The sequence below is a fragment of the Acanthaster planci genome, unplaced genomic scaffold (assembly GCF_054643075.1).
Source record: "Acanthaster planci isolate LZ-2023a unplaced genomic scaffold, COTS_SCS Contig18, whole genome shotgun sequence".
Lineage (NCBI taxonomy): Eukaryota > Metazoa > Echinodermata > Asteroidea > Valvatida > Acanthasteridae > Acanthaster > Acanthaster planci.
The window spans coordinates 139,873-154,764 of NW_028257642.1; the positions used below are offsets into that span (position 1 = coordinate 139,873).

Consider the following 14,892-nt stretch of genomic DNA (forward strand, 5'->3'; position numbering starts at 1 on the left):
TGAGTGCGATGGGTGAAAGGGGGTGAAAAGGGCGTGTGGTCCAGAACTGTCCCTCTCCTACTACTGGCCTAAATAGAACCTTTAGCGAGGAGACAATGAGAAGGTACTGTTTTAGCCGTGGGAGAACACCCCTAAAGAATATTCTAAAACCCACGAAATCAAGTAGGGACTGAAAACTCAATCCACAATGGTATTGTTGCAAATGTATTTAATTATATACATACATTCTTTAGACGTTTGCTTCACTGAAGTTATTTTTTGTTATTTGTTCATGTAGGCCTAAAGAAATCAATTTAATTCAGATGCTAAAAACTATCAAATCGTTTCGCTGCCGTTGAAATTTCTTAAACCAAACATTCAAGTACGTTGGTGACTGTAGTATTTTTTTATCTCTTCGACGTTATTAGAACACAATGAGGTATTCACATGTCGTCTCCCTGGTCACTTCAATTGCATGCCTTGTGACAAGGAAGCCGTGGGAAACTTCAGCTACGAAACTGCAACAATATATGGGCCAAAACTGCGAAAGACTTTAATTTCAAAAATGCCTTCAGAGGAGGTGGTTGATAAATGGCGTAAAAAGCAATTCGCTCACATTTGATATCGCTCTGCCACAAAGACAACAACCTTAGCGACGAGACAACGGTTAGGCTTAATCAAAAGTCACTGCAAGCTCAAGATCAAAAGTTCGCATGAAGATGTTACTGTCTTCTCAGTTAAACCAGTCCCATGATGAGGCTACTTATGTTATGTTCCACTGAATCTGAAAAGATATTTTTTCCTTGCAACCGGGCTCCTGGACTCTGCCTGAGCGTATTTTGTCTGTGTTGTTATGGAGTGTATACAATTTCGACGAGTTTGAATTGTACTCACTGTATTTGTATTTAGGTATTTTAATGAGCTTGATATACCTGAATTGTATATTATGTAGCTCTGTATTTCATGTAATTTTATAAGCGAGAAAAATAATTTCCCTTCGGGGATGAATAGAGATTCTAATCTTATCCCTAAGTCTTCACAGTGATTCTGCATCCTTAAACCAGTCAAATAATGTTACTGTTCATGCCTCACCGAACGATGTAACAAAGAAAAACTTCTTAATCTTGGCCAAAGTGCATGTACACGTAACACATCCACCATCCTGTCTCCCCTTAAACTCTTAGGGCGTAGTTGTGTTAGTTTGTATGGTAAATTTCCATCCTTCAACAATCCAGCTATCACGACACTGTTGTGTAAATTTTCCTGCACTGTCCGCAAAGAAACATAGTGTAACGGACAATTGTATACCCCTTTTCATGTTTTATTGCCATGTTAATCTTTCGTACGCCGCCGGCGGCGCTGGGGGCCGCCGGCGGAGTGCCCTGACCTGTTTCTCTTGTGCTGGGTGCGCACCGGAAATTGGGTTCTATTTTCGGGGCGTCGTGGTTTGGCGGGCGCGGGAGGGAAATTGGAAAAGTGCCAGGGCGGCCTTGAAATTGTTATACATTGTGTTACGCTGTTTCTGTTTTTAAAATTTTTTTAGCAGTTGTTGTTGTTCTGACGGCCGTTTTAGAGGGTCGTGCACCGAGTTGGTTGATGAAGACAAATAAATTCATTGTTGGAAGTCCTGTATTCCCTCTCCTTTCCGTTACTGGGTTTTGAGGGGCAAGATCACCGAGGTGTACGCTACATTTGGTGGCAGCGGCGGTATTTTCTAGGATTTCCACTGACGCTGAAGCTGATGGCAAGTCGCATGGCGTCCACACGGAGCATCGCCGAAGCCATCGACGGAATTTCCAGGGACATTGAACGGCTTGAACGCTCCCTGACAGAGAGCTCCCGACGGGGCACGTATGGTTCCAAATCTGGACATAAAAAGCAGCGGCTTTTGTCAGAGACACCAAGCCTCTTTACGGAGGACGAGTTGGACCGGCCAAAGAAACCTCGTAGCCTGCGAAGACACCAGAGACAACTCGCTGAGGACCTTCGTAAACAGTGGCGGGCAGTGTGTAGCGAGTCAGACAGTGAAGGTGAACACCTCTCTGATGCAACTGTTTATCAGCTCCCAGTGTGTCCTAACGGGATAAGCAGCGGCCGTACGCCTCGTCATGCGGGCAGTCACACGGCAGTGCACACGGCCACCGCTATTAGCGGATCCAGTGCTGCAAAATGCAGTTGGCCAGCACCCAAGCGAGGCATGCACCGGAGCAGTACCGCGGGTAAAGGCCAGGGAGTACGATGGTGCCTCTTGCATTGAGGATTACCTTGTTCACCTTTCGAGAGTGAGTGAGATCAATGGCTGGAGTGACAAACAGCGAGCCAACTACCTGCTGGTGGCGCTGAAGGGGCCTGCATTGGAGGTCGTCTGCTCATTGCCGAAGGAGGTACTTTCGTCCTATGGCGAACTGGTAAAGGCCCTTGAACGTTGTTCTGGAACAGCAAGCCAGCAGATCAGACATCAGGCCGAGTTGACATCTCGAAGAAGGCGTCCGGGCGAGACCGTGGCTGAACTTGGGCAGGCCATCAGGAGACTGGTCCGACGTGCCTTTCCTGATAGCGGGACGACCTTCCAGGAGGACTTTGCTATCGAGATGTTCAAGAATGCTCTGGACGGTCTTGAACTGAAGCGCGCCCTTTTTCAGGGAAAACCGTCGACACTGGATGAGGCAGTAGAGATCGTGGCCGAGGCTGAAGCCTGGTGCAAAGCTGAGAGAATTGGACGGTTCAGACCCTTGACAGCAGAGCTCAACGAGGAAAAATCCCTGGGCCCCTCGGGCAATGAGGACGTAGCGGCAATGTTGCAAGAACTGTTACAAACACAGCGTCGTGGACAAGCAAAGAAGGAGAACTGAGACAGGAAAGCTACCCTGACGAAAAGGGATCGTTTCTCTTCTTTTTCAAACATGGAGGCATTTCACTTTGTATTGACGGAACCAACTCAACTGGTGCTTGTCGAATGGTCAGTGGCAGGGGTCGAGAAGCAAACACAACAATGAAGGCGATAATAGAGCAAGGCAGGCCTCATATTTGTCTTTTTGCTCTAAAAGACATCCAGGCAGGAGAGGAGCTGAGATATGATTATGGTGACAAAGATGTGCCATGGCGAAAAAAGTGACCTGGAATTTGACGAAGAAAGAACCATTTCTCGTTCCGAGAGACTCAGGCAGCAGAAATTATGCACACCTCTACTACGGGCATCAGAAGCATGCATCACTGACACCGACTATCAGGGTTTTTCGGTGCAGTTTATAAATAACTACATTGGGCGGGGAACATTTGCAACCAGGAATCTTCTGAAAGGAAAATTCTTACTGGAATATAGAGGGGAGCTGATCACCCATGCTGAAGGAGCAGCGGGCGGTGTCCCAGTCAGACGGGTGGTCACTGTAGAAGAGGAACTACCGTCGGAGGGGAGGCTGTACTTCGGAGGCAGATGGTTTTCCGCAAGCAGAACTCACACAGCTGGCCTGAGAGAATGTGAGCCGCCGGAGGAGTTCCGTCGGAGCCCTAGGGTGGACACAGCAACCGAAACGGAGGCCGTATTAATGAGGGAGGAATTCACCACGGTTACACGTGAGACGCTGGAGGAGCCATCTGGCCTGCGCACGTACAGGGAGACCGAATCAGTCGGCCTCAGAGAGCCACGAGATATTTGGTGGCGAACCTGGGACAGAGACAGTCTAAACGGCGAATAGGCCAGATAAACAAGTGACTATGCAGTGGGTAGACCTCGCTGACTGTTGTGTTCTTGTTTGATTTGGGAACCAACTTGGGGCCTAAATCAACGCTAACCAACATTCTTGCGGACACCCAGGTAGGCCTAAGCCTTTTGAAAATGAGTGAATATTAACATTGTTGTTTTGTGATGATTGTTTGACTCAATTTCTGTGTTTCTTCTAATTGTGTATAAAATTCTCCTTTTAATCAAGACAGTTGTTTTTCTAAATTGAGTGAATCTTAGAATTGTGCCCTATTCTGGAGAATAGGCTTTTTTCGTAGGAGTACAATATTCTCCTAGTAATGGTGTTCATCTTTATAAATACACATTGCGCTGTGCAATCCTCGGAGTATTTTTTTCTTTGCAGTTCTTCTGGAGTTGCCTTCCCTAACTGCAAGCGAGTTTCCTTTAAAATTTGAAGTAAAACTTAGTTTTGGATGGAAACAACGTTGAAACTGGAGCAATAATTATGCGTGTGTCATTTGTAAGGTCACTAGGGGAAGCTATGTTCGTTTGTACTCTGCTTGTATTAATGTAATGAATAAACCTGTGTATTGAGTTTTTCATTAGACTATTTGCTAGAAACGTAAGCCTAGATGTATTGTTTTGCATAAGGTAAGTTCTGCCTTTTGTAAAGTTCCGTGGTTATGGACTACGTACATGTAGTTGGCCTTGCCTTAATATAAATATTAGCATATCTGCAAACTTCAATTTAACTTTCCGACTGCTAATTAGTCATTTACTCTATACACTATGCCTCTGAGATATTTAACGTTAGCAGCTTAGCCTTACACCTTTAGAGACAACGCTTTTGTAAGTTTTCGTATGTACATGATAGAGATGTAATATCCTGAAGTCCTTTGTACACGCGAACCTTTAATCTGTATATGAACCACATGTACACTGTAACTGCCTTTCTGAATTGTAGTAGTATTAGTCGTGATCTCACAGACTACCTTCTGTGTACGTTCTCCGTTTACTTGCATTGCAGATTAAGTCTTTTTTCCCAACCTGCTTGTAATTGCTATATACGCGTCACTGAAGTATTAGGGCTCAATTCATTTCCAGTTGTCATGATATGCAAAGCAATTTATTTTTGTTACCGAGTTTTGTATCATTTGAACTTGGCCACCTAAACATTGTATGTATCCTTTGTTTATTTTAAGTCTATCTTGTGCAGACTCCACGAGGAATATAATGCGAGCCTATCTATGTACAGTACAATAAATGCCATGATGTATTGCCAGTTTGATTGGTTGCGTTTGCTTTGAGCAGAAATCAGGAGATGAGGACGCGCCTTTCTATTGCCCGAAGTGGAAATCCTCTAGGATGTCCAGGAGAGATCTCGCCAGAAGAACACCTCAATCGGCGCAAAATACCGAAGCACATAATGACAAATTCCACCCAATGCTTTCTTTAGACAAACAGGTGTTGAACCACCGACTAAAGGGGCTGATTCTACTGATAAGGACGTTAACTCCCCAAAGAATCTTTTCCTACCAAAAGTAAGGTTCCATCAGTGTCTCGGCAACAAAGTGGTCTAAAATAAAACCACTTTGAAAAAAAAGTAAAAACCAAGATATGTAAGCAATAGAGGGACATTCTGTACCAAAAATTCATTCAAGCAACATAGCGGGTACCTTTTTCTTATCTTAATTTGGCAAGAACGACGATCGCTGCGGGCCGTCCGTCGCTGAGCCCAGATGTTAAACCTCACTGGCAGGAGCCCCAGTTATCTCCAACAAGAATACATAAGTTCAGACACACACGCCTTCGATATTTTATCACCCTACGACCTGAATTATCATCAGAGTTCTCCCGGACGAGGAAAATTGAAAAGTAAAACCTTGGAATAGACAATATGTTTAAACGATTTAGTTTACATTTACGTACGTGTACAGCTTCATATAGTGTGGTTAGCCCACTAATGCAACTGAGGCAAAAAACGGCTGTAGGGAAGGTAACGGCCCTTCCATGAAAGCAGTTGTTAAGTGCAAATTCCAGAACTATTTCCAATACATTTTAACACTCCCAACGACAACGCTGGAAAATGATGGAGAGATATCCGATTCAAGGTAGTCAGAAAAGGGAAACCTGACCACTCAGGTCTCCATGGCGAAAAGCGTCACATAAGACTCTGTTATTGTCTAAAAACTAAATAAGAGGGTAAAAAATATGGCCCGGTGTATGTATTTGCCTAAAATGACAGATGAGCACAGTACAGTACGATCCTTGCCCAACATGGCTTTTAGCAAGACTATACGGCACCTCTACGGTATATACTGTAGGTATGATTGCCCAAACCTCACTCGCTTTGTTCAAAGTTTCAACTGTTGCAGAAACGGTAAGACATATTGTGCATGTACAAGATGCACAATGCTTTATATTTGTAATTTACAGTGAGAAAAAGGACCAGCTTAAAGGTTCAAAATGATGCTTCAAGAAAGAAATCTTTTTAAGAAAATTCACATTTGGGTTTAAATAAACTACCAGTATAACTCCTTTCTCTTGCCCATTGCAATCTTTAGCAGAGCTGAGTTAATGTGAATTAAAATAAAGGAGCTAAATTCTAGCGTCACAGAAAAGATAGACCAAAAAAAGTCATATTGAAGAAATGAATTGAAAATTCACACGTTTTCAAAGCTCTACCCAAAAGCATAATGGCCATCTAAGGTAATTATACTCTGAAAATATATGCAGCTGATAATCACTTTTGAAACTTTCCTTGAGCACTTATCTATATCGATCTCCCATACTTTAGTGCAACATCTGCACATCTGGCCTGTGTATTTGAAATGACACCGAACAGCTAATTGTAAACTAAATTGGGGACCAACAGGATTTGGCTGGGAAATACAACAGTCATTCTCTCTTCTACTGGTAGTTATCGAGTATAAATGAAAGCGCAAATCTGAAATATATTGACTATCAAGACCGTGGCTATCTCATAGCATTGCCCAACTACATTGTAATGTAAATCCGGTAGAGAGCCGTGTGGTGTGAAAAACCCGATTCGTTTTAAACTGGTGTATGATAATTTATGTAACCCGTATAAGATCAATCACAGAATGACGTCTCATTTTCGTTATAATCTAAGTGAATCCCCTAACTGTGTTGACAAGGATAAGGTGCAAGAGTAATGCCCGTGTCAACTTTCATGTAGGCCAAGTGAAAGTTCACAAACACTTCTGCTTGCTTTTTAAATGATGAGACTCGTGACTGCAAGTGTCCGAAGTCCAAAGATGCAATTGAGGAATTCAGTTGACCTAGGTGGGTACAGACCAACAAAACCGCTCAATCTAAAACTTTCCAGGTTGGTAACAGTCTGTATGGACAAGCGGTCACGCCTTTCACGATTGTGCACGGCTGACCTGCGGTGCCCCCCAGCTCTGTAGACTCGAGTCCATAAACAGAAGAAATATTGATGCAAGACAGTCACCTTCAAATCCTTTATGACTGCACGATCTTCTCACAGTGTAACAGTAAGGTTAATACATAGTAAACGAAATTAGATGTATCTAGTGGGAAAATACCCGTGGCAACAATCAGCACTGATAAATACTTTTGCCGAGATTGTGGACGTAACAGTGTATAAAACTGAATGTGACATTGCTTGTCGGTTCACGTAGCTAAATACAAAAGCTGGTTATATATTCAAGAAATATTAGTAAAGTGATTTACATGTTTAAGCCAATTGAAGGAGCATTGTACGTACATTTTTGGTACTATCAATGTTATACTACAAAATGGGAAATATTTTGCTTGGTTACTTGTCAACTCCGCCTTGTACACAAAGTGGTGTAAACCCCTTAAGGTAAGGGAAACGAAAGAAAAATGTAGAGGTACGGGTTATATTTCGAGAATTTTGCCAAGAATGTAATAAAAGCTCAGAGCATCACTGTGAACACGTGAACTGTCATACAAATAATGCTACAACAGACGCATTTTATACAATCCCAGTCATCGCTTGTGTGAAATTTCTATGGCGAATATTCACGTGACCAACAGTTGGGGTCGACTGCTTGGAAAACCATAATTACTCTGGCAATTGATGTCGTACCACCAATGGTGTGTGTAAGATATCAAAACAAAAACCTTACAAATTCAGACATTACTTTCAATGTTGCCAATCATTACGATGTAATTTAACATGCATGCGTTACTGAAGTACTACAGAAATTGGATAACCTTTAGGTGTAAAGTTTTACAGGAACGCTTTTATACCCTACCCTACAGATGGACAATATAATCCAATGTGGGCCAAACAAACAAGGGAGACAAACCAAACGAAACAAGTGTAAATCAATGCCAACATCAAGAGTAAATAAATGGCAAGCATGAAAGCAGAATAACAGATGAGAGAATCAGATCCCGATTGATGAATTGCATAATTCTTAATCATTGACATAGTGTTCAATTGGACATACCTGTTCACCCCCATCACTTTTTATTGTACTCACGAATGTATGCTGCTAAAAAAAAGCTGGGAATAGGATTTGCGTTTGTTCTTGAAATATCCCAGTTTAAGTGTGCGTCGCCACACCCCTCAGTGGGAGCAGGACCCATTAGATGTGTTGGATAAATATTATGGCAAGGGATTCAATAAGAAGCTAACTGTATATGATTTATCAGGCTAGAATCTTGTCTACAGATCTTGAAAGAAGGTGATCTTTGTAGTGGCTTTGTTGGGACCACCGACTTGTACAGTTTAACAGTCACTAGCTTTCATTGTTGCGGACTCGATGCATCTACTACTTTTGCTGGGGTACATCATCCTTCAGCAAACCAGCTGCTTCTAATGCACAAGGCAAAAACGGTACACCTTAATTAAACTAAATAGAAGAGCGTACCTCCACAATTGCTTTTCGTCGCGCGTCAAACAGCGCGTCAGTTTCGTGCTTGTCAGCAACGAACTGAACTTACATTGGTGTGTGCAATTATTTTGTGCCTGCTTTGCGGACGTTGTACAGGTAATTACAGCTTGCAGTAGCACCAGTAGCCAATCAGCGTATCCTGGCAGTCCGGCTTCTGCCAGCTTCTTGGAGCACCTTGCGCGCCCTCTGCGTTAGCCTGAGAGTACTCAAACGTTCCTCTGTTGCGTTGCAGTAAGTGTAATTTTGGAAAGGAGCAGAATAAATCTCAATGACCAGCAGTCCAAAAGATACGGACCTCCCGCTTTGGAAAGTGAGTAAATTGTTAAGGTTGCATGTCGTGCAGCCCAAAGTTAACATGGAACAATTTAAACAAGGTGATATGACAGAATCATGCAATGTTAATGAAATATTACCCGGATAATATATATATCTTAGACGATTCATGATACCAAAATTCTATTATTCTATAATACTTGTATTTGTATGACTGGTCCAAAATGTAAAATAATAAAATAATGATTTTAGGGCATCCATACATAAATTGTTAGCAATGAGCCATTTACCAATTTTGTAAATTCCAAACTAAGGTTTTGACTTGCTTCATTTACATTAGTGCGCAAGGTCGTATTATCGGCAAGTGAACAGAATGTCATACTGTGGGAGGGGCACAACAGACCACCCTGGGCCCGGATCTCTGCTGGTGTTATTGCTATTTAATTTCAGTAGTAGACAGCCCAACAGCGGAGGCGACGACAAACATGGGGAATATAAAGAAAAGAACCACAACTTAAGTTAATTGTTCCTTCTAGGTGAATGGCAGGAATTATACATGTATAATCTGAATGTATTGAAATGGCAGTTTTGACCCTAAATGATGAAATTGGAAATGTCCTGGAAAACAGTTTATCTATTCATCCTTCCAAATTGATTAATTGCCAAGAAAATTAAATTCACACTGTGGACTTCCTCCTGATGGAAATAACAAAGAGTTCACCCTATTGTCATTATCCAATCCTAAAATTACATGTACATTGGAATAAAGACTACAAATCAATGTCCCTCAAGTACTGGGAAGATTACTCTTTAATTACTTTGTAGCTTAGAGATAGAATCTAATATAATTGAAGCCCATTCTTTCCAAACAATTTCAAAATTAAAGCAATAATCATCTCCAATCCTCAAGTACATGTACAGTAACTTCCTTCAATCAAATGATCTAAACTACATACCCCACATAATTACTCCACCACAGACCCTACTCAAAGTTTTGGTCTCGGCACCATTAACGTCGATATATACACGTATATGCAAACCATATTGTCTGAGCACACTGCTATAAGGCCGCCATTATTTTACCGCTCGAAAGTAACAAAACCATTTGCCCAATTTACCCATAAAATAATGTATTTATACCCTTCCCACGATGTCTAACAATTTCTCTACTCCCCTGGAGACCCATTCGATGATTTACAAGAAATTTTGCAAGCCCAAGAAGAGTGAAATTTACCTATTTTAATTTCAGTAGTAGACAGCCAACAGCGGAGGCGACGGCAAACATGAGGAATGCCCCTGCTACCGCATGATGGCGCTGTTGCTACACACCAGCATACTCGCAATTATATGTACAACATGCATGACATCCCTCAATACAATCTGAGGTTTACATGTCGTTGATACAGAGAATAAAGAGTGGAGGGCCCGGCACAGACCCATACTCCACAGGTAATGACTCATTTGGTAGAATTTACACAAATAACATTGTTGTCTGTTACCAAAAGGTCCAGCACTGTTCCTCGCACACCATAATACTCAAATTTACTGATTAAAGTTTCAAAATCTTTAGAAAACTCCAGAAATACCCCTATGGAGAAATTTTGATCAATCCCCGTATACATTTTATTAATACCCTAATATACTGCTAGTTTTGAAGAACGTTTTACTTTAAATTAAAATTCTCATTCAGAAAGAATCTTGTTATCATTAATGAAATATATTACTCTCTGGCAAGTAAGTCTTTCAAATAATTTACACATAGGCTACACAGTATTGATACTGGCCTGCAGTGAGTCCTGTTGTGGGTGGATCCCGTTTAGTAGATCGGTGTTATCAGCATTTACTCAAGCTGTCGAACACTTATTCAACACATCTGCAAGAATCTTTGCTAATGAATACATTGCCTGTTTGATAAAAGAATTTAGGCCATCAGTTGGGATCCTTAAGAATTTTCTTTGTACATGTAGATGGTTTTTACAGAAAATAGAATTGTAAATGGCATTAGATAAACATGGAGATTTTATTCTTATCATTAAAATCTAGTAGTAGAAAATTTTTGAAATATAGATGTTGACCTAGTACTGAAAAGAAATCATACATACAGTATATCACTGATTGGTGTAACATAATTCCAGTCAATTGTCTTGAAATCAGTAGTAAAATTTTCGATATAAGTGTCATTAAAGGTACGTTTTACTCATTTTCTGCCGATTCTGCATATATAACTTTCTTTGAAGTTATTTGTATCTAGGAACACTTGAGGATGATCAGTATCATCAATTGTGATGAATTTTTTTGCAAGATCATTGGTTAAAATATTGGTCTATGAGTGTTGCTCAGTTAACACTGCTCAGTTGTCAATGGTCTCAACAGTCTAAGGGTGAGATTTTGTACACGGTTGTCAGTATCATATTCCATTACGTTAATATAAAGATCACCCGTGATGTAGCACTTTGTGTAAAGAGGAATTTTGTACACGATATCTGCACTAGGGTAAGGCCTTGATCACCTGAAATTTTAAAGGAGACAGAACAACGTCATTAAAAATATAAATTGATAAATTGAAGTTGTTGCAAAAAAATGCTCCATCATCCCTACATCACAAAAAAGGATCTTTTGATTAACCACGCTAAATGCAAAAGATTTGAGGAGACTCTTTTCATTACTGTGTTGGAGTCACGTTTACAAACATAGTGAATCAAGTCCAAGTCGAATTCACTACAAAATGCACTTACAAATTTGCTGAAAAGTCCCTGGCAGCCAGCAGAAACCTGTCAACAAGCACCCCACGTAGTTTCAGCGAGACATTGTTTTGTGTGCATGTGCAACATAAATGTTCCTTGCCCACGTGAACTGAACATGGCTGCCCATTGATCACGGTTTTGAGCTCAGAATGTATCGGGTATCATCATCTCAAAATTGACGTTTTTCCTTTTTCATTGCAAGTGATAGGAATTTTATACCTTCTAATTTATTTTATGAAAGTATAACTTCAAAACGACCGATATCTCTCGATTTATCTGGGATTTGATTGGCGGCGTTCTACTGCGAATGTAAATGATAAAAATGAAAAAATCACTAGTTTTTGAGTTGGAAAAATGGCACATTTCTCCAGTTTTACAGACCCCTTCACCCAAAAATATATGTTTGGAAAAACAAAAAATGTGCGTGGAATGAATCCCATATGGGCAAGGTGTCCTGTTAAAGAAAACGATAAGTTTTTTATGCGTTTTCAACACCTACAGTGCCCTCCTTATAATGTACATGTACGTACCGAGAAAAAACATACGTTTTTGAGTCATCAAAAACCACACAGAGGGATACCACGCCAAGGTAAAGGGAGCTGGCCCATTCATGTGATAAAAACAAATAGCCTTGTGTGAAAACACAGCACTTGAATGGTCCTTTACCTCATTTTATGCAACCCCACGGTCCTAAGCAGTACAAAGAGCTTCACTTAAGCTCATGTATCATCACACTGACTTGGAAAGACAGTTGCATTAAAGTTGTTGATGGTGTTGGGATCGTACGCAACATTTTGTTAGGTGACCAGATAATCGTCATCTATGAACTTTTCAAAGCGGTAGATAATTAACTTCACGACCCCGTTGCCATCGGGGTGTCTTGGCATACACAAGGTAAACGGGCTAGATGGTGTACTGCATTCATGCTCCATGGTAGATATTAGATGCAAGTGTGCAATATTCCCTTGCAGATAGGCCCACGTAGTTGTAGCCTTTAATCATTAGGTCTTTTGAATCTGTAAATAGATGCATCAAAAGTACTTTTTGACCATTGTTATTTTTAAATTAGATATTTCTTTTCTGCCAGTTTCAAGAAACATTCCTTAAAAATTTGCACTTTTTATCCCCGTCTCCAAAAGCATGGCTTTTAGAAATTAATACTTTGAAATGATCTGAGGCAGCAAATATGTAAAGTTCCTTAACCTGATTGAAGATATAATGTCACTCAGTATCTATGCAGTGATCGAGTTTGTTGAAGAGCAGGCGGTTGCATTAGCAGCAAATAGCTGGTTGGTGGACCATGAGACATCTTCAATGTGGCCGCCTTATAAGTCACAGACAAGGGTAGACCAAGCAGTGCAGAAGCGTGAACCACCAACAGATGGATATCATAAGTTTCCATGCCGTGTTTTGTACAAAACCAGTAAGTTTCAAACAGGGTAGATACAAATTAACATGCATGCTCCACATGTGTAACCCCCACATTCAAAATGTAGATCTATATGTTTGCACATTTCTCTCTTAGAAATCCTTTTACAAATATTGTGTAGCCCCCCTATTTCATCATTTAAAATCATTTACATGTTTAATTGATCATAAATGCATGGTCTGTTATCTCTTGATCTAGAGAAAGATGGTAGGTTGAATGAAATTGCAAATGGTTTTACCATTGTGGGGTGAGAAATCTAAGCCTAATGTCAAAAAACTGATATTTCAGGATCAGGAATTTTGTTTACCAGGCAACTTCTACAAAGTATTTATAGGCAAACTTTTGATGCTGGCATATTTCGTGTTTTGTTTTTGAAGGTTCTTATGAAAAAGGTTTGGCAAAAGTGAGGAAGGCAGAGGAAGTTTCAGATTTGGCCACAGAGGCTGAATGTGCTGGTATCCCTGCAAAGAGGAAGTCAAGGTAATGATTCAAACAGTGTTTAGATCGGTTATGAGAAGCTAGATAAAACTAAATTTGAGTAGTCACAGTCAAATCGATCACTGAATAATAAACTTGAATACATGAAGATCCCATATTTGATAACAGAAAATGAAAAGTACGTACCTGTGAGATGAAAAAGGAAGATCTTCTTTGGACCTTTTGTTTCACAGAAATTTTTGCTCATTGACTTTTTATGACATGTCAATGAGACAACATGAAGAGCGCCCCCCTATCTTCCAAAGTCACAAGTATACCTAAAATAAGTTGGGGGGGCCTCAATTCTGATATGAGTTTGAGAGAATTTGATATACATTGTTCAAATAATGCAAAATACATAAATCATAGCACATTTTAGCATAAAATACATTTCCTCAGGAGATGAGAGGCTGGTAGCAACATTAATACAAACTCCTCCACGTAATGCTTTTCCAGATTTGTGGTTTCTGTCCATACGTTCGCACGCAAAGCCATCAATGCAGGTCGTACTTGCGAGTCCCTAAACCACGTTTCGGTGAAGCACATACAACTGCACTCTCTGTACCTGTTTAATATTACTTAACGTTGGCAGCATGTTCGTCTAATTTATTACAGAGTGATTGAGCTTTACCCATGATGACAACAGGTAATGGTGGGCCAAACTTACGTCGGCGGAGACGAACTCGTATTCCACCTTTCCTACCCGGTTTCCGTGCCTTCAGTCCCACTGGTAAAATCTTCCAGAATGTTAGGATTAGGTGTGGGAATTGTAACCGTCAACGCTCCATACTTTATCCCTTTTTAGTGACTTTGGACATTCCATACTACGGTCGTAAAGTTTGCGATGCAATGTATAACGTTTTATTGGGCCGCCGTCCACGTGATCGATTGCCAGCATCAGCATACAGACTTTCTGTCCATCTCGCTCTGATCTATTCCCAGAAGATGATATATATATAAACGAATAAGTACATTCTAGATCTTCTGTTTTTGACCATCCATTATATGCTGAAGAAAAGAAGATTTTTTGAGGTCTGTCCTCGATAAACGGCACAGTGGTAAGCGTGTATTACTTTGGTTCATGTATTGCATATACGGCCTACATGTACTTGTAGTCTTACCGTTACGTGTACTGTATACTTCATGTTTCTAGCTAGTTTTATAAACACTGAATGTGTCAATGTTAGCTGCGTGATAAACTTTAGATGTTTATTGTATTGCAACGTAACTCATCTAATCATCTCATTACTTGAATATTATGCATGTGAGTACAAAATTATTAATACATGTAAATGCAGTTTGGACGGATAATGGAATTGGACGCACGTACATATGTGCCTAACGTTGACACACGGCCAGTCATCACGCACACGTGCACATGCACCATTGCTGAGCTCA

General features: G+C 40.6%; 1 protein-coding gene across 1 annotated transcript; it reads left to right on the top strand.

The window, feature by feature from the left end:
- Positions 1-12,730: 12,730 nt before the first annotated feature.
- LOC147795477 (uncharacterized) lies at positions 12,731-13,501 on the top strand. The gene is made up of 2 exons (XM_087131835.1): positions 12,731-13,011; positions 13,395-13,501. The coding sequence occupies exons 1-2, from the start codon at positions 12,807-12,809 to the stop codon at positions 13,499-13,501; spliced, it is 312 nt and encodes a 103-aa protein (XP_086987961.1). The 5' UTR covers positions 12,731-12,806.
- The last annotated feature ends 1,391 nt before the right edge of the window (positions 13,502-14,892 follow it).